At 40.0% G+C, this 18,464-nt stretch overlaps 1 protein-coding gene and 1 long non-coding RNA gene across 3 annotated transcripts in view; one reads left to right on the forward strand and one right to left on the reverse strand.

The window, feature by feature from the left end:
- The window catches only part of LOC106975713 (uncharacterized), a 60,926-nt gene that overhangs the window by 2,693 nt on the left and 39,769 nt on the right, over positions 1–18,464 (forward strand). For both annotated transcript variants that reach the window (XR_003426015.2, XR_008296621.1), the window contains one exon: positions 269–1,147. This is a non-coding gene — a long non-coding RNA (uncharacterized LOC106975713). The remainder of the gene's footprint in view (positions 1–268; positions 1,148–18,464) is intronic.
- The window catches only part of AGBL3 (AGBL carboxypeptidase 3), a 71,289-nt gene continuing 68,391 nt past the window's right edge, over positions 15,567–18,464 (reverse strand). Inside the window, 2 exon segments of the mRNA XM_027075511.2 lie at positions 15,567–16,968; positions 16,971–17,359. Coding sequence (XP_026931312.1) covers positions 16,940–16,968; positions 16,971–17,359 — 418 coding nt within the window. The 3' untranslated portion in view covers positions 15,567–16,939.

Raw genomic sequence — 18,464 nt, forward strand, 5'->3', positions numbered from 1 at the left:
ACCCGGCACTCAGCAGTCCTCCTGAAGGACCCTCCCCACCGCCCCAGGGATTCCCTCTGCCCCTGTCCTGTGCTGGAGTTCTTATTGCCGGTATCAAAGGCTTTTATCCATTTAGTGTTTATCCTGCCCTTAAACTTGATCAATCAAAGGTCGATCGAGTACAGAATTTTAGGCGAAAATAATTTGCCTGTATAATTTTGAAAGCTTTATTCCATTCCATCTGGCCTTCCTGTTATTTCTGAGAGTTTAAAACTGGTCTATTTTACAGCTTCCCAGATCGTCTCCTTTCCTCTTCTCAGCCTTGCAGCTTTGTCTTCAGAAACAAAAGTGGTGGGAAAAAAACAAACAAACAAACCAGAAATGATTTTTGTGGGTTTTTGAGAAGGAACGAAATTAAATGTGCCCAGGGGCCCCTTGGTGGCTCCGTGGGTAAAGCGTCAACTTCAGCTCGGGTCATGATCTCACTTGGTGGTTTCGAGCCCACCTTGGGCTCTGCGCTGTCAATGCAAAGCTCGCCTGGGATCCTCTGTCTCCCCCTCTCTCTCTGCCCTTACCCCCCCCCCCCCGCTCATGGTCTCTCTCTCAAAAATAAACTTAAAAAAATTAAACGTACCCAGTTTGCCATTTTTAACTGGAAACGTAATTTTTTTTACACCCTGGAGGCTCCTCCTAGCGGCCGTTTCGCGGGCTCCCCCTAGCGGCACAGCGCGTCTGGCCGAGCCTGTTGCTCCCGTCAAGCTCAGCCTCTTCTTCGCTTACCACCCCAACCTCCAGGCTGTGACTGCACCCTCGCCCGGGCGCGAACTTTCCCGCACTGCTCCCCACACACCAGCTGGCTTGGGGAGACCCTCAGAGCTCCCGGTTCTCAGGGCATGCCCCTCCTCCCGGGGCGAATTATCGGAGGCGGTGGCGGCTCCCTCTGGTGACCCCTCTGCTGGTGGGGCGATGCCCTGGGGCAGTCCCTCTGGTCTTTTCAGCTCGCTTCCCTGCCCGCCCCGTGAACACGCTCGGGCAAAGGTGACCAGGGCTCCGGCTTTCTTGGCCTGCTGGCTCTGGGGACGAGCCTGTGCCCTCTGGCTGGACGGAGGGAGGGAGGCCCTGACTTCTCGGCGGGGCCCGCCAGGAACCGAGTCCCTGCAGCACAGAGGTAGGGACGTGAGCAACGCCAGCAGCCTGCCCCTCCCGGGGAGACACCGCAGCCCTTGGCTGGGAGCTGGGGGCCGGAGGGTGACTCCCGTGTCCTTGGCCACCTGCTCTGGGAGGGGGGAGCTTCCCTCTTGCTGAACTGCTGGGAAGGGAGCAGTAGCTATGGCTCAAGTCAGATTTTAGTAACTTTTCTTGAGTGAATGTTTCTCCATCTGTTGTGTGTCCTCACGACACACACGGTTTCTCGAGACTTTACAGGAGGGTTTTTGTTGTTGTTTTGAAGTTTTAGCAGTTATGGTATTCTCACGGGGGGGGGGAGTAGATGGAGGGGCTTCTGGGGCTGATGTTCTAGAACTGGGTGTCTGCCCCTTGTTTTTTAAAGGGAAAAGTTTGACTGAATAAAATCTAAGGACATTTAAGTATTGAAGAATACATGAACAAATCTGAAATGGCAACATTTCAGAAAATTACAAAGTAAGAAACAAATGGTTGTAACTCACAAGTCCCTTTGTGAATTTAGAACTTTAACTGGTAAAAATACTGATAGGTTTAACTGTGATGCCTGTTGTTTGGGTTTTTCAATTTGTTAAAACTGATAATACCAATAAAAGTTTATTGAGATAACTATTAAGAAGCTACTTTTACAGATTTCTAATAGTATATCGAAATAGTCTTTTCTTTTTTACCAAATATCCTGCCTGGTTTTGTTAAAATGTCAGTGATGGTTTAAGTAATAGTAAAAAATGCAGTATTTATATCCTTTCATTGTAGGGGACACAATGAAATGGAACTAATGTATCATAATGAAGTTAAACCCATCTATGTTAATTCTTTTTAAAGATTATTCATTTTGAGAGAGAGAGAGACTGCGAGCAGGGGAGGGGCAGAGAAAGATGGAGAATCTGAAGCAGGCTCCACTCTGTCAGCACAGAGCCCATGCGGGGTTCGAACTCATGAATCTGTGAGATCATGACCTGAGCTGAAATCAAGAGTTGGATGCTTAACCACCTGAGCCATGTAGGTGCCCCAAAACCCATCTATATTTAAAAATGCTTTGAGGAGTTATAATTCTATCAAACATCAATAAGAACAAACAAAAATCAAATAGCAACAGTGAAAGTGTTCAATAGAGGTAAATCTAAATTGCTTTTTAAATGTTTTTCCCCCAGTTTTACTATGATTGACAAATAAAAATTGCATATATTTAAAGTGTACAACATGATAATTTAGTATACATACACACTGTACAATGATTACCACAATCAGGTTAATTAAGATATCCATCACTTCACTTATTTTTTTTTGTGGTGATAACACTTGAGATCTATGCTCTTAAGCAAATGGACAGATGAATGAAGAAAACATGATCATATGTATATATATGTGTATGTATACATACATACGTGATTATATGTGTGTATATATATAAATCACATTTGTGTATATATATACAAACGTGATTATATGTATATATATGTGTATGTATACACACACACACACACACACACACACACACACAGGGATCTCCCTTCCCTGTAGGCTTGCTTGAGCCTGTGTTTGGTCAGTGCAGACAATATATATTATATACCCTTATATATATATTGGGATATCACACAGCCATGAGAAAGAAATCCTGCTATTTGCAACAATGTGGATGAAACTGGAGAACATTATACTAAGTGAAATAAACCAGACACAGACAAGTACTGCATGATGTCACTCACATATGGACTCTAAAAAAAAATCAAACATACAATAATGTAGAATATAGTTGAGTTTATCAGAGGCTGGTTGAGGGGAAAAGGGGAGATATTTGATCAAAAGATACAGTCTTTTAATTTAGAAAATGAATCTGGAGACCTACTGTACAGCCTGATTAGAGTTAGTAACTATGTATTGTGTACTTGAAATCTAAATTACTTTTGAGGAGACAAAAAACCCCAATGTCTTGCAGTGGGTGTGGCTGTTCAGGGGCAGCTGCATTGACCTCTGAATTACACCTGCATGTGAGCCTGGGTTCCTATGGAGTAACTGTCCTCTTCTCCTTGAAAGGGGAACTGTTATCATCTGGGTGATTATCTCTAAAGAGAGCAGGTAAACCTCGCTCTCAGCACAGTTTCAGTGAGAGAGTTTATGGGCTCCTTTCTCATTTACAGCCTGTGTCGTTCATGGGTAATACTTTCAAGGTTTTTGTTTTTGTTTGTTTGTTTTGCCTTTGAGTCCCCACACTTTTCGTTCCTTATCTTCTTGGAAAGCAGGCTTAGGTTTTGTTATTGATGAGTGTTTTCATCCAAGCCATCCATTATTTCCCTCTGAAGTTGCTCTACATTTTCTTCTGAGATGCCTTTAGCATTAGTTCGTTGGGACTGGAAGGGTTTCAATCCCTCTTTGACTGATCATGTCAGTTCTTAAATTAAGATGAGCCATTATCACCCAGTAACATGACAGTTCGGGGTTTCTTTTTGATTGTTTTTTCAAAGGTGTCCTCAAGTGAAGAGGTCAACCCATTCACATTTCTCTGAAGTGTTGCCAAACACAGAGTTTGTGCCTTCAGAGGACTGGCCTTTATAAGAGGTGACCTGCGAGATCCATAGACTTGTATAAGCTCATTTTAGTCTTTTCACTGACATAACGATATTCTTTAACCAAGACAGAAGAGCATTTGGCTACCTCTTTATTCCTCCTTAAAGTATGTTGGCTTCTTATCAAAAAGTAAAAAATCATAGCAGCATATACTGAAGGGAAACCCAAAGAGCTTTGTCTCAAGTAGCCAGATACTACCACCAGAGCCCTGCTCTAGGACCAGAATGGAAAGATATTTCTGTGGCAGTCCAAAGGCCCTGCATGACTCCAAAGGCACTGAAGCTTGGTTGCTGGCTATTGGTATCCGGTGGACCACAACTATCTGCTTGGAACCCTGTGGACTGTTGTATTTCTTTTTATGTTTTATTTATTTATTTTTTTGGAGAGTGTGAGTGGGGGAGAGGGGCAGATGGGAGAAAGAGAGTCTTTAGCAGGCTCCACGCCCAGTGCGGAGTTCTACACGGGGCTTGGTCCCATGAGCCTGGGGTCATGACCTGAGCTGAAATCAAGAGTTGGACAGTCTACTGACGGAATCTCCTAGGTGCCCCTGGAGTGTTCTATTTCTAAAACAAACTAGTGCCTGGCAACCTAGGCCAGACTACTGGTAGGGAGGGCAAGTGAGGCCCGGTTGAATAAAACACTACGCCCTAATAAAACAAAGTACACTCTTTGTTCACTGCTGCACACACACAAAGCGTATTTCTATTGTGCTGATTGCAGCCAGAAGAGACTAGCCCATGAATTTTTGCCTCTCCTGACACTACGCAAAACCTAGAGGATTAAAGTAGCTTCATGCCATAGCCTACATTCTCTGCATGCAGGTGTGTCAGAGCACAATGGTGAGACATGCCCACATTCTGGGGTTAGCCTCCTTCTGAGTTAGTCTCCTTCTGCAGCCTTGAAGGCAGATCCTACTTATCAAGGTTACAAGGATCTCCCTTCCCTGTAGGCTTGCTTGAGCCTGGGTTTGGTCAGTGCAGACAAGCTGGGTCGGAGAAGTGAGGGGCCTCGCCAGAGGTGCTACTTCACCGATAAGAACTCGGGAGACGTCAAGGAGAAATGTTGATGTCTTAGCATTTCATGTATTTTCAGCGGAAACTTGCTGTAGTTCAATGCAAGTGCCCTTAGCGAGGTGACTCAATGACCCAGGCTCCTACCATCATGTGGCCCTGCCACCGTCAGCCCAATCATCTTCAGAACCGTGGTTGCCTCCGTGGAGGGAGTACATCATTCTATCAGCTGGGTTTGCCATCTTTTGTTTCTTTAAACAAAATCGTACTCTCCTCGTGTCTCTCTAGCAGATTCAGGCCCAGAGCCTCTTCTGTCCATACCCAGGACTCTGCCATGAGCAGTTCTCTCCACACAGCCTTTGTTCATAGGAGAAAGAACAATCAGCAGAGGCTGATCTGGAAATCTGGCCGCATCAGGGTTTGGTTCACCTAAGAATGTGGAGAAGAGAGGCTCTTACCAGGCTTGGAGGTGGGGGCGAAGATGGTCAATGTTTGGTAGAGTGATGACTGTTTCTTTGTTTATAATTTATTTAAAAGAGAAATCACAAACTAAGAGTTTATAACATGTTTCTAAAAGTAAAGAATTCAGCCATGGTACAGAAGATCTTTATTATGGAAAAAATTACTTAAGCAAGTCCGTTTTATATGCAGAAAGGGTATTCGCTCTTCTGGGATACAAGTGAAATATAACTTATTTGGTGGTGATAGGCAGATCATTCTTATTTTTTAAAATGCTTATTTTGAGATAGAGCCTGCATGTGCTAGTGGGAGAGGGGCAGAGAAAAAAGGAGAGACAGAATCCCAAGCAGGCTGTGTACTGTCAGTGTAGAACCCAGTGTGGGGCTCGATCTCATGAAATGCAAGATCATAACCTGAGCTGAAACCTACAGTCAGACACTTAACTGACAGAGTCACCCAGGCGTCCTCAGATCATTCTTATCTTAAGCCTCATGAGTACAGAACAATTTAATGATGTCAGGATGAAGCCCCAGACTCAGTGTGTCTTTTGTTTCATCTGATCAAGCCCTTCTGCCTGCGTCAGTAGTATCAGTTCCATCTCCAGAAGCCCAGCTCCATGGGCATGGGGAGTCAAAGACAGTACAGTCTGGGTCACGTTCGCCAGAGAGGATGGGGTCACAGTAGACACTCAAAAGCATTTAGCCCTCCTTTCATAGAAGCCTCAATTTTTAAAGGGTTGTTTGTTTGTTTTTGATGGACCTAGAATTCTAGGTTGTCCGTTTTCCTTCTTTAAAACTGCAATTCCATTTTCTTCTGACTTCAATAGTTTCTGTAAAGAGATTAAATCTAATTCTCATAGTTTTCACTGGAAGGAAATGTGGCTTTTCCCCACCCTCTGGCTGCTGTCACAATGTTTCCTTTATCCTTGGTTTTTACCAGTTTGACGATGAAGCATTTGAGTTTGATTTTCCTCATATTTATCCTCAGCTCTGCTGAGCTTCCTTTTGGCAGCTTTCTTCAAACATTGCATATCTAATTCTCTTCTCCTTCTGGAACTCAGTTACACATGTTAAAACTTAAGAGACTGTATATCCCAAATCTCTCTTACCCTCTATTCTGGTGTTTTCTTTCCTTTTCTTTGTAAAATTTGTTTATTTGTATAAGATGCATTCTGAATAGGTCTTGTTGACGAGTCTTAAAACTGATTTGGTCTTCTGCTGTATCTAGTCTGCAGTTAAATCCATGTAATAAATTATTAATTTCAGATATATTTTGCAGTTCTAGAATGTCAATTTCTTTTTTTTAAATTTTTTTAAATGTTTATTTATTTTTGAGACAGAGAGAGACAGAGCATGAACAGGGGAGGGTCAGAGAGAGGGAGACACAGAATCCGAAGCAGGCTCCAGGCTCTGAGCTGTCAGCACAGAGCCCAATGCAGGGCTCGAACTCACAGACTGTGAGATCATGACCTGAGCTGAAGTAGGATGCTTACAAACTGAGCCACCCAGGCCCTAGAATGTCAATTTATTTCTTAAAATAGAGCCTAATTCTGTGTTGAAATGCTCCATGTTTTCATTGTTTTGTTTACCTTTTTCTGTATAATTTTTAAATGATCATTTTGAGGTCTTTTCTGTTAACTCCATTTACTGGATTATCTCTGGGTCTGCTTCTGTTGTCTGTTTTCTCACTTGACTATTGGTCACTTTTCCTTTCTTTTTTAATGTCGCCTAATTTTTAATTACATGTTAGACATGGTGTTGATACATTATAGAAGGCTGGGCTATTGTTATCTTCTAAAGAAGAGTTTTGTTTTGGAAGAATTTATATTACTAGCAGATTATCTTGTTGGGGTTCTATTTCAATCTTTGTTAGAATGTTCTATCCCAGTTTTGTCTTTAGTCCTAGGATGTAGCCCTTGCTCCTATGCATGGTCTTTATTCACAGGGCATAGTTTTTCTGGGGTTCCAATTCGATGCTGGGGATGCTCACTAAGGTTTCTGTACTCTGGTTGAGTTGAAACTCCTGGGAAGAGTCTTCCCAGGACTCTTTCCTACTTTGCTTACCATACTTTTGCTTTTACATAATCATTTTCAGATATGGTCAAAGACCTGAGGAGAACTTCTACATGGATTTTGGGGGCTATTTTTCTGTGGTGTCTTCTTTTTCAGTACCCTGCCTCCAACTTTCAGCTATTGCAGCAGGTTCAAACTCTGATCTCTATTTAGTCTGGTCAGTAAGACTGTTGGGTTCCACTTCTCTGAACTACAGTTTAGAAAATGACTCTAAGGGAGAAAGTTGGAGTGAATGTAGGGTTTATCCCATATATTCCTTCTCACAAGCGTTTCAGTCCTGTGCTATTCACCATATATTGCCTGAAATCAATTATTTCATATAGATGGTCTGGCTTTAGTTTATAGAGAGTGGGTTAATGCATTACCAGCTATCCTGTAATGGATGAAAATGGACACCTTCATTTATTTTTATAAATAAAAAGCAATATAAATATTTAAGGTTCTTCCATGTCTTTTCATCGCTTGATAGCTCATTTCCTTTTAGTGCTAAGTAATTCATTGGCTGGATGTACCATAGTTTATTTACCATTCAACTACTAAAGGACATCTTGGTTTCTTTCAATTTTTGGCACTTATGAAACTGCTATTAACATCTGCAGTAGTTTTTGTGTGGACATAAGTTTCAATCCTTCCGGTGAATACCAGAGAGTGTGATTGTATGGTAAGAGTATGTTTAGTTGTGTAAGAAACTGCCAAACTGTCTTACAAAGTGGTGGTACCATTTTTCATTCCATACACTGTTAGGAAATATTCTCTCTGCTTCTATCTTTTGTTAGCAATTATAGAGATTTCCTTAAAATTTTTCTAGAATTCATCAGTCTAATCTGGTCTTAGTGATTTCTCTTTTGGCAACTTATTTATTGATTCCTTTTCTTTAATGGATATAGGCCTATTCAGCTAGTCTATTTCTTTTTGTGAATTTTGGCAGAATTGGTCATTGGTCTCTTTCAGAGAATTGGTCTATTTCATATAGGTTATCCAATTTGTGGGTACTGAGTTGTTCATAATATTTTTTAAATTTTTACTTATTTTTTAAATTTTCATCCAAGTTAGCATATAGTGCAAGAGTGATTTCAGGAGTAGATTCCTTAATGCCCCTTACCCATTTAGCCCATCCCCCCCTCCCACAACCCCTCCAATAACCCTCTGTTTGTTTTCCACATTTAAGAGTCTCTTATGTTTGTCCCCCTCCCTGTTTTATTTATTTTTTTGCTTCCCTTCCCTTATGTTCATCTGTTTTGTATCTTAAAGTCCTCATATGAGTGAAGTCATATGATATTTATCTTTCTCTAATTTCGCTTAGCATAATACCCTCTAGTTCCATCCACATAGTTGCAAATGACAAGATTTCATTCTTTTTGATTGCTGAGTAATACTCCATTGTGTGTATGTGTGTGTTATATATATATGTATGTGTGTGTGTTATATATATAACATATATATGTGTGTGTGTGTGTGTGTGTGTGTGTGTGTTATATACAACACACACACCACATCTTCTTTATCCATTCATCCATCAATGGACATTTGGGCTCTTTCCATATTTTGGCTATTGTTGATAGTGCTGCTATAAACATTGGGGTGCATGTGCCCCTTCAAAATAGCATACTTGTATCCTTTGGATAAATCCCTAGTAGTGCAATCCTGGGTTGTAGGGTAGCTCTATTTTAATTTTTTGAGGAACATCCATACTGTTTTCCAGAGTGGCTGCACCAGCTTGCATTACCACCAGCAGTGCAAAACAGATCCTCTTTTTCTACATCCTTGCCAACATCTGTTGTTGCCCGAGTTGTTAATGTTAGCCATTCTGACAGGTGTGAGGTGGTATCTCATTGTGGTTTTGATTTGTATTTCCCTGATGATGAGTGATGTGGAGCATTTTTTCATGTGTCGGTTGGCCATCTGGATGCCTTCCTTGGAGAAGTGTCTATTCATGTCTTTTGCCCATTTCTTCTCTGGATTATTTATTTTTTGGGTGTTGAGTTTGATAAGTTCTTTATAGATTTTGGATACTAACCCTTTATCTGATATGTCCTTTGCAAATATCTTCTCCCATTCTGTCGGTTGCCTTTTAGTTTTGCTGATTGTTTCCTTCGCTGTGCAGAAGCTTTTTATTTTGATGAGGTCCCAGTAGTTAATTTTTGCTTTTGTTTCCCTTGCTTCCAGAGACATGTTGAGCAAGAAGTTGCTGCAGCCAAGATCAAAGAGGTTTTTGCCTGCTTTCTCCTCGAGGATTTTGATGGCTTCCTGTCTTACATTTAGGTCTTTCATCCATTTTGAGTTTATTTTTGTGTGTGGTATAAGAAAGTGGTCCAGGTTCATTTTTCTGCATGTCGCTGTCCAGTTTTCCCAGCACCACTTGCTGAAGAGACTATCTTTATTCCATTGGATATTCTTTCCTGCTTGTCAGATATTAGTTGGATATACGTTTGTGGGTCCATTTCTGGGTTCTCTATTCTGTTCCATTGATCTGAGTGTCTGTTCTTGTGCCACTGCCATACTGTCTTGATGATTACAGCTTTGTAATACAGCTTGAAGTCTGGGATTGTGGTGCCTCCTGCTTTGGTTTTCAAGACTGCTTTGGCTATTCGGGTGTTTTTCTGGTTGCATACAAATTTCAGGATTGTTTGTTCTAGCTCTATGAAGAATTCTGGTGTTATTTTGATAGTTATTGCATTGAATATGTAGATTGCTTTGGGTAGTATTGACATTTTAACAATATTTGTTCTTCGTATCCAGAAGCATGGAATATTTTTCCATTTTTTGTGTCTTATTCAATTTATTTCATAAACTTTGTATAGTTTTCAGTGTATAGGCTCTTCACCTCTTTGGTTAGATTTATTCCTAGATATTTTATGGTTTTTGGTGCAGTTGTAAATGGGATCGATTCCTTGATTTCTCTTTCTGTTGCGTCATTGTTGGTGCATAGGAATGCACCAGTTTCTGTGCATTCATTTTATATCCTGCAACTTTGCTGAATTCATGGATCAGTTCTAGCAGTTTTTTGGTGGAATCTTTTGCGTTTTCCATGTAGAGTATCATGTCATCTGTGAAGAGTGAAACCTTGACCTCCTCCTGGCAAATTTGGATGCCTTTTTATTTCTTTGTGTTGTCTGATTGCTGAGGCTAAGACTTCCAATACTATGTTGAATAACAGTAGCAAGAGTGGACATCACTGTCTTGTCCCTGACCTTAGGGGGAAAGCTCTGTTTTTCCCCATTGAGGATGATATTAGTATTGTGTCTTTCATATATGGCTTTTATGATCTCGAGGTATGATCCTTCTATCCCTACTTTCTTAAGAGTTTGTATCAAGAAAGATGTTATATTCTGTCAAATGCTTTCTCTGCATTTATTGAGAGGATCATGTGATTCTTGTCCTTTCTTTTATTGATGTGATGAATCACAATGATTGTTTTGCAGATATTGAACCAGCCCTGCACCCCAGTCATAAATCCCACTGGTTGTGGTGAATAATTTTTTAATGTATGGTTGGATCTGGTTGGCTAATATCGTGTTGAGGATTTTTGCATCCATGTTCATCAGGGAAATTGTGTATAGTTCTCCTTTTTAGTGGGGTCTTTGTCTGGGTTTGGAATCAAGGTTATCCTGGCTTCATAGAAAGAGTTTGGAAGTTTTCCTCCATTTCTATTTTTTGGAACAGCTTCGAGAGAATAGGTGTTAACTCTTCCTTAAATGTTTGGTAGAATTCCCCTGGAAAGACATCTGGCCCTGGACTCTTGTTTTTTGGGAGGTTTTTGATTACTAATATGATTTCTTTACTGGTTATGGGTCTGTTCAAATTTTCTATTTCTTCCTGTGTCAGTTTTGGTAGTGTATATGTTTCTAGGAATTTGTCCATATCTTCCAGATTGCCCATTTTATTGGCCTATAATTGCTCATAATACTGTCTTGTTTTTATTTCTGCTGTGTTGGTTGTGATCTCTCCTCTTTCATTCTTGATTTTATTTATCTGGGTTCTTATCTTTTTCTTTTTGATCAGATTGGCTAGTGGCTTATCAATTTTGTTAATTCTTTCAAGGAATCAGCTTCTGGTTTCATTGATCTGACCTTTTTTTTTTTGTTGTTTCGATAGCATTGATTTCTGCTCTAATCTTTATTATTTCCTGTCTTCTGCTGTTTTTGGGTTTTATTTGTTCTTTTTCCAGCTCTTTAAGGTATAGGGTTAGGTTGTGTATCTGAGACCTTTCTTCCTTCTTTAGGAAGGCCTGGATTGCTATATACTTACCTCTTATGACTGCTATTGCTGCGTCCCAGAGGTTTTGGGCTGTGGTGTTATCATTTTTATTGGCTTCCATGTACTTTTTAATTTCCTCTTTAGCTTCTTGGTTAGCCCATTCATTCTTTAGTAGGATGTTCTTTAGTCTCCAAGTATTTGCTATCTTTCCAATTTTTTTCTTGTGGTTGATTTCAAGTTTCATAGTGTTGTGGTCTGAAAATATGCATAGTATGATCTTGATCTTTTTGTACTTTTTGAGGGCTGATTTGTGTCCCAGTATGTGATCTGTTCTGGATAAAGTTCCATGTGCACTGAAGAAGAATGTATATTCTGCTTTAGGATGAAATGTTCTGAATATATCTGTTAAGTCCATCTGGTCCAGTGTGTCATTCAAAGCCACTGTTTCCTTGTTGATTTTCTGTTTAGATGATCTGTCCATTGCTGTAAGTGGGGTATTGAAGTCCTCTACTATTATGGTATTATTATCAATGAGTTTCTTTATGTATGTGATTAATTGATTTATATATTTGGGTGCTGTCACATTTGGAGCATAAATGTTTACAATTGTCAGGTCTTCTTGGTGGATAGACCCCTTAATTATGATATAATGCTGTTCTTCATCTCTTGTTACAGTCTTTATTTTGAAGTCTAGATTGTCTGATAAAAGTATGGCTACTCTGGCTTTCTTTTGTCAACTATTAGCATGAAAGATGGTTCTCTATCCCCTTACTTTCAATCTGAAGGTGTCTTTAGGTCTAAAGTGGGTCTCTTGTAAACAGCTTATAGATGGATCTTGTTTTATTATTCATTCTGTTACCCTATGTCTTTTGATGGAGGATTTAGTCCATTGACGCTTAGAGAGAGTACTGAAAGTTATGAGTTTATTGCCATTATGTTTCTTGTAGAATTAGGGTTTCTGGTGTGGTCTCTGGTCCTTTCTAGTCTTTTTTTTTTTTTTTTTTTTTTTTTTGTCTTTTCTCCCCTCAGAGAATGCCCCTTAAATATTCTTACAGGGCTGGTTTAGTAGTCACAAACTCTTTAATTTTTGTTTAGGAAACTCTTAATCTCTCCTTCTATTTTGAATGACAGCCTTGCTGGATAAAGAATTCTTGGCTGCATATTTTTCTGATTCAGCACATTGAATACATAATGTCATTCCTTTCTGACCTGCCAATTTCTGTGGATAGGTCTGCTGCAAACCGGATCTGTCTTCCCTTGTAGGTTAAGGACTTTTTTCCCTCGCTGCTTTCATGAGTCTCTCCTTGCCTGAGTATTTTGTGAATTTGACTATGATGCGCCTTGTTCATGGTCAGTTTTTGTTGAATATTATGGGAGTCCTCTATGCTTCCTGGATTTTGATGTCTGTGTCTTTCCCCAGGTTAGGAAAGTTTTCCGCTATGATTTGCTCACATAACTCTTCTACCCCTTTTTCTCTCTTCATCTTCTGGGACCCCTATGATTCTGATGTTGTTCCTTTTTAATGAGTCACTCATTTCTCTAATTCTTAAATTGTGCTCTTTTGCCTTAGTCTCCCTTTTTTTCTGCATTATTATTCTCCATAAGTTTGTCCTCTGTGTCACTGATTGGCTGTTTTGCCTTGTCCATCCTTACCTCCATGGCATCTATTTGAGATTGCAGCTCAGCAATAGTGTTTTTTATTTCATCCTGACTAGTTTTTACTTCATCTCTTCAGAGAGGGGTTCTAATCTATTTTTGACCCCAGCCAGTATTCTTATTATTGTGATCCTAAATTCTGGTTCAGGCATCTTGCTTGTATCTGTGTTGATTAAGTCCCTGGTTGTTGTTTCTTCCTGCTCTTACTTTTGGGGTTAATGCCTTTGTTTTGTCATTTTGAAGGGAGAAAAGGAATTGATAAGGTAAAAAAAATTAAAATAAAAAAATTAAAAAGCGCGCACACACAAATAAAATAAATGATGCTAGATTCTAGGTGTGTTCTGGTCTGGCTATTGAAAGGAGCTTGAGGGGCGCCTGGGTGGCTTGGTCGGTTAAGCGTCGGACTTCGGCTCAGGTCATGATCTCACGGTCCGTGAGTTCAAGCCCCGCGTCGGGCTCTGTGCTGACAGCTCAGAGCCTGGAGCCTGTTTCAGATTCTGTGTCTCCCTCTCTCTCTGCCCCTCCCCTGTTCATGCTCTGTCTCTCTCTGTCTCAAAAATAAATAAACGTTAAAAAAAATTAAAAAAAAATGAAAGGAGCTTGATAGATTAGAGAAAAAAGGGGATGAAAAAAAAGAAAACGTTTGAAAATTTCAGAAAATGAATACAGTGAAAGAGAATAAAATGAAATGATGAAAGTAAAACAATTTGAAAATTTTACAAAAAAGTAAAAAACATAGTAGAAAAAATTAAAGCAAAATATTTTTAATAAAAATTGAAAATAAAAACTTTCTTTTTGTATTCAAGAAAAAGAAAACAAGAAAAAAATGGAATAGATGGACCAGTTAGCAGACTGAAATACAATTGAAATTACATCGTTTTCCTGTAGAAGTCAAACTGTGAAGCCCTTGATAGTCCACAAACTAAGTAGGCGCAGAGACTTGTGGTGTTCCTGAAGAGCGAGGTTGGCCCAGTTGGGCAGGGCTTAGTGTAATGGCTCTGTTCTCCACTAGATGGCGCTGCTTAGCTTACTGGGGTGGATTATTGTGGCACTTGTAGGTGTGTACGTGCATGCGCGGGAGTGGTGAAAATGGCATACCCAGCCACCCAGTCTCCAGTATCGGAACTTTATTCTCCTCAATCAACAATTGCGCACCCATCATTTGTTTCCGGCTTCCATCCACTCCCCACTTTTACACTGTGACCAAGCTGTCAGGTTGCCAGGGCATGTCCCTCCTGAGTTTTATCTCAGAGGCAGCTGTGTTTCTCGACCCCTCACTTCTGAGGGACTGTGGCTTTGACCCGCTCAGATCCTCTGGGGGGAGGGTCTCACTGAGCAATGGCTGGGTGCTGGCCACACCCACAGAGGACTGTGCTGCTGCCCAAGCTCAGAGACTGTGGCTGGGTGCCAGCCCACCCCCGAGAATGTTCTCGTGATTGTGTAGTAGCAGCATTTCAGGGATTATGGAAAATCACAACATACATCTGGCTTCACCCTTAATGACCTTGTTCCAGCACCAGTGAATGTGGTTTGTTATCTGGGGTCTGCTGGGACTGGGTGGCCACAGAGCCTCTACCAAATGTCCTTCCAGCAGTGGAATCACTTCTCCCTGTGTGGCCCGAGAACCTCCTAGACCCCACTATGCTCCTGGGGATTCACTCTTCCCACCAGAGCACCACCAGGTATCAAGCTGAAGAGTTTCAGACTCTGTGCTCCCCCTGTTTATACAGTCTTAATGGAATTTAAACCCTCTCATTTTTCCCTTTTTAGTTCAGTCCCTGTGGCTGTTTCCACTTTTCCACTTCCTCTCCAGCTGCTTTTGGGGAGGGTGCTTTTCCCATATTCTCCCCCCATCTCTGTCCTCTCTCTGCAAGCAAAAACAGCTCCCTGCCCTCCGTGGCTTCTCTCACCCCCATTTCACCTCTCTGCTCTGCATACCTGCTGAGTTCTGTAGTTCAGGTTGTGCAGATTGTTGTGTTAATCCTCAAATCTGTTTTCTAGGTGTGCAGGATGGTTTAGTGTTGATCTGGCTGTATTTCATGGATGTGAGATGCAAAAAAAAACCTTCTATGCTCTTCTATCTTGGCTCCCTCCATAATATTCTTGTATTAACCTTTTAATGTCTATGGGATCAGTCCCTCTTTCATTTCTGATATTAGTAATTTGTGTCTTTTTTCTTAGTTTTTATTGCTAGTGGTTTATAAATTTTATTGACAATAGAATATTATTTAGCATTATAACAAATTGGCTGTTAAGCCATGATAGAATTTATATGCATATTACTAAGTGAAAAAAGCCAACCTTAAAGGCCACATACATACTATATGATTCCAACTAAAAGGTTAAACTATAATGACGGTAAAAAGATGAGTTGTTGCCAGGAGTTAGTGGGGAGAGAAGGATGAATATGAAGAGAGAATATTTAGGGCAGTGAAACTATGTATGATACTGTAATGGTGGATATACTTTATTAGACACTTGTTCAAATCCATAGAATATACAACACCCAGGTAAAACTCTAAGGTAAACTAGGGACTTTGGATGGTAGTGATTTATCAGTGTAGGTTGATCAACTGTAACAAATGGTGGACAATGGAGATAATGGGGAGGCTATATATGTGTGGGGGTCAAGAAGTTTACGGGATATCTCTACTTTCAGCTCAGTATTGCTGTGAACCTTCTCTAAAAATTCAAAACAAAAATAAAAATAAAACAAAAACAAAAACATAGTAGCTACTCTTCTAATATCCCAGCGAGCTTTCCTTGAACCTTTGGCTATTGGAATTATTGTTGAGAGTAGACTACCCAACTTTAGATTTTCCTAGTTTGGGCTTGCTACCATGAGCTAGGTTTGTAGCTTGCAACTTTTATGTATCTCACCTACCAGATCCACATTCTGCTTACCTTACCCTGTAATGGACACCATTGGTGACCTGTGGCTCTTGTTTTCTCACTATCACATCCATCTTTATTATTTGCCCGACCTATCTGTTTCTCTGTAGTGTCCTCACGGAATCCCACCAGTGCTCACTGTCTTATGAATGATAAACTTGTGAGATGCTCCACTTGCTTTCCCATGAATGAATGGCTGGAGATGTACATTTGTCCACTCTAAAGGAAACTGCACATCTAAGCTTTTACATTTTTGCTATACTTTGAGAAGTAAAAGAACTATGATGAACCATAATCTATGCATTTCAGTGTTATTTTGTGACACGCTTTTGCTCTGTGTACTTAACATCCTTTAACATATAGTATTTAATTATTGGAGATGTACAACTTAGCACTTCACTATGTACTATCTTATTCTATAATTATTTTAGTCATGTATGCTTTATATGTACAATTATACAATAACCTTCCAGTGGGGAGAAATGTCTTTTATATCATTGGTGGTTTCCAGCACACTAAAGACGTAACAGAAAATCAAGAAATGATGTTTGCTGATTCATTAAGGTGCCTTGTAGGGATGTTAAAGTCATAGTATATGCCATTCCTTCCTTGAGTTTTATGCATAAGTTGTTTTGGGAGAATTCACAAGTTCATAGATTTTTTTCCATCTTGACAAAAATTATATATAAATAAGTAATTCTAAATTTTCTGTATTTTCTTTGGATTTCTTTTTAAATCTCTAAAAAATGTTCCCACTAAAGAAGAGTTATCTACAATTTGTAGTTTAGTATATGTATGTGTAAGGGGAGGGATAGAGATAGAGGGGTGGGGAGGGCTTTCTCATTTTTCTTTCTTTTCCTTTTCTTTTTACTATGTAAACATGTTATTTTTCATCCACAGTTTTCAGAGTAGCATAAAGCTAAATTATTTGTCCCTTTGGAACTTCAAATGGAAGTAGGTTGTCCATAATTCCTATTTGGTTGCTCATCCCTATTCCTAGTTAGATGTGGAGCTATTTGCTTAGAGTTTTGGTCACTGGATCCTTCAGCTTGAAGACTCTTTCCTTTGATATCTGCATCCTTCTCAAAACTTGAGGGAGCAGTCTCCCATTTGCTGCTGAGAGGTTTCACATCTTGAGTCTTTGTGGCCTTGATTTCAGAGTGTTTTTTCTTCTTCTTGGGCACCTTGAGAGGTGACAAACTTTCAAATGACCGCTGGGACGCTGACTGGAGCCACTCTGAAGAGCTTACCACAAGGTTACTTTGGCTTGTAAAACGGGGATTTCTGGGTTGTGTCGAGGATGTGCTGTATCTCTTTATATTTATGAAAGTAGCTGGCTTTAATCTAGGAAAGAAATAAAATACATGAGTTTTTGTCCACACGTACCCTAGGTGTTTGCAGTCCTTAGGTATTTGTCATAGCTTAAGTCATATTTTTAAATTCTTTGGTGAGTTCCTCTTCCCTTAAAACTTTCACCATTATTTCTATGAGAATGATCTATGTCTTCATTTCTGGTCATGATTTTTCAGAAGTACTCCGTTCCTGTACTTCTGAATGCCCAGAGGATATGTTTATTGAGATGCCTGCCCTCACCCAGGCTTCCTGATATAATGGCCACTCTGGGCCTCCGGGCCTTACCTATACATCTAGTTACAATAAATGTTCTCTAAAATTTCACTTTTCTCTAAAAATCGACTTGTTTATCCTATTAGAATGTGCTTGGTATACTGCTATAGGTCTTGGCTTTTTTCTATAATCAGGAAAAAGATCAGTATGAATCCCAAAGAGGGAAGCTGCATCTATTTCATCTTCCCAGAAGTGAAAACTCTTTCCAATCACATTTTGATCTATATAATCCTTCACAAGAATTTGTATCTTTACTAGATGGAATGTCAAACATGAGATTTATTCCTCAATGTCTGACTTCTGACCAGTGTTGGACTGGAGGTAAAGTTAAGAGACGTAAATCGTCTTGCTAATATACTAGACTCTATTCATCTTGGTTAAGAACAGAACAGACCACTTAAGTTCAAGCCCTATGTTCAGATGTTACATTCTTTAATATGATAATTCTGCCATAAAATACATTAAGTAGTCTCTCTCTAGTCTAAACCTGGATTGAGGTGTAAAGTGGTTTAACAAAGGTGTGATTTTCTCATTTTTTGTTTATTCTCACTTTACTCAGTAATCACTTACTCTGGGTATGTGCACTGAGGCAGTCAGGCCAAGTATATATAAAAGAGAAAGGCAGCCATAAAAAAGTTCAAAGAACAAAAAATATTTAATTATTATAAGAATAGTTTTTTAAGACATTTTTTAAATATTTATTTTTGAGAGAGAGAGAAACAGAGCGTGAGCAGGGGAGGGGCAGAGAGAGAGACGGAGACAGAATCTGAAGCAGGCTCCAGGCTCTGCTCTGTCAGCACAGAGCCTGATGTGGGGCTCAAAC

This window comes from Acinonyx jubatus, chromosome A2 (assembly GCF_027475565.1).
Source record: "Acinonyx jubatus isolate Ajub_Pintada_27869175 chromosome A2, VMU_Ajub_asm_v1.0, whole genome shotgun sequence".
NCBI lineage: Eukaryota > Metazoa > Chordata > Mammalia > Carnivora > Felidae > Acinonyx > Acinonyx jubatus.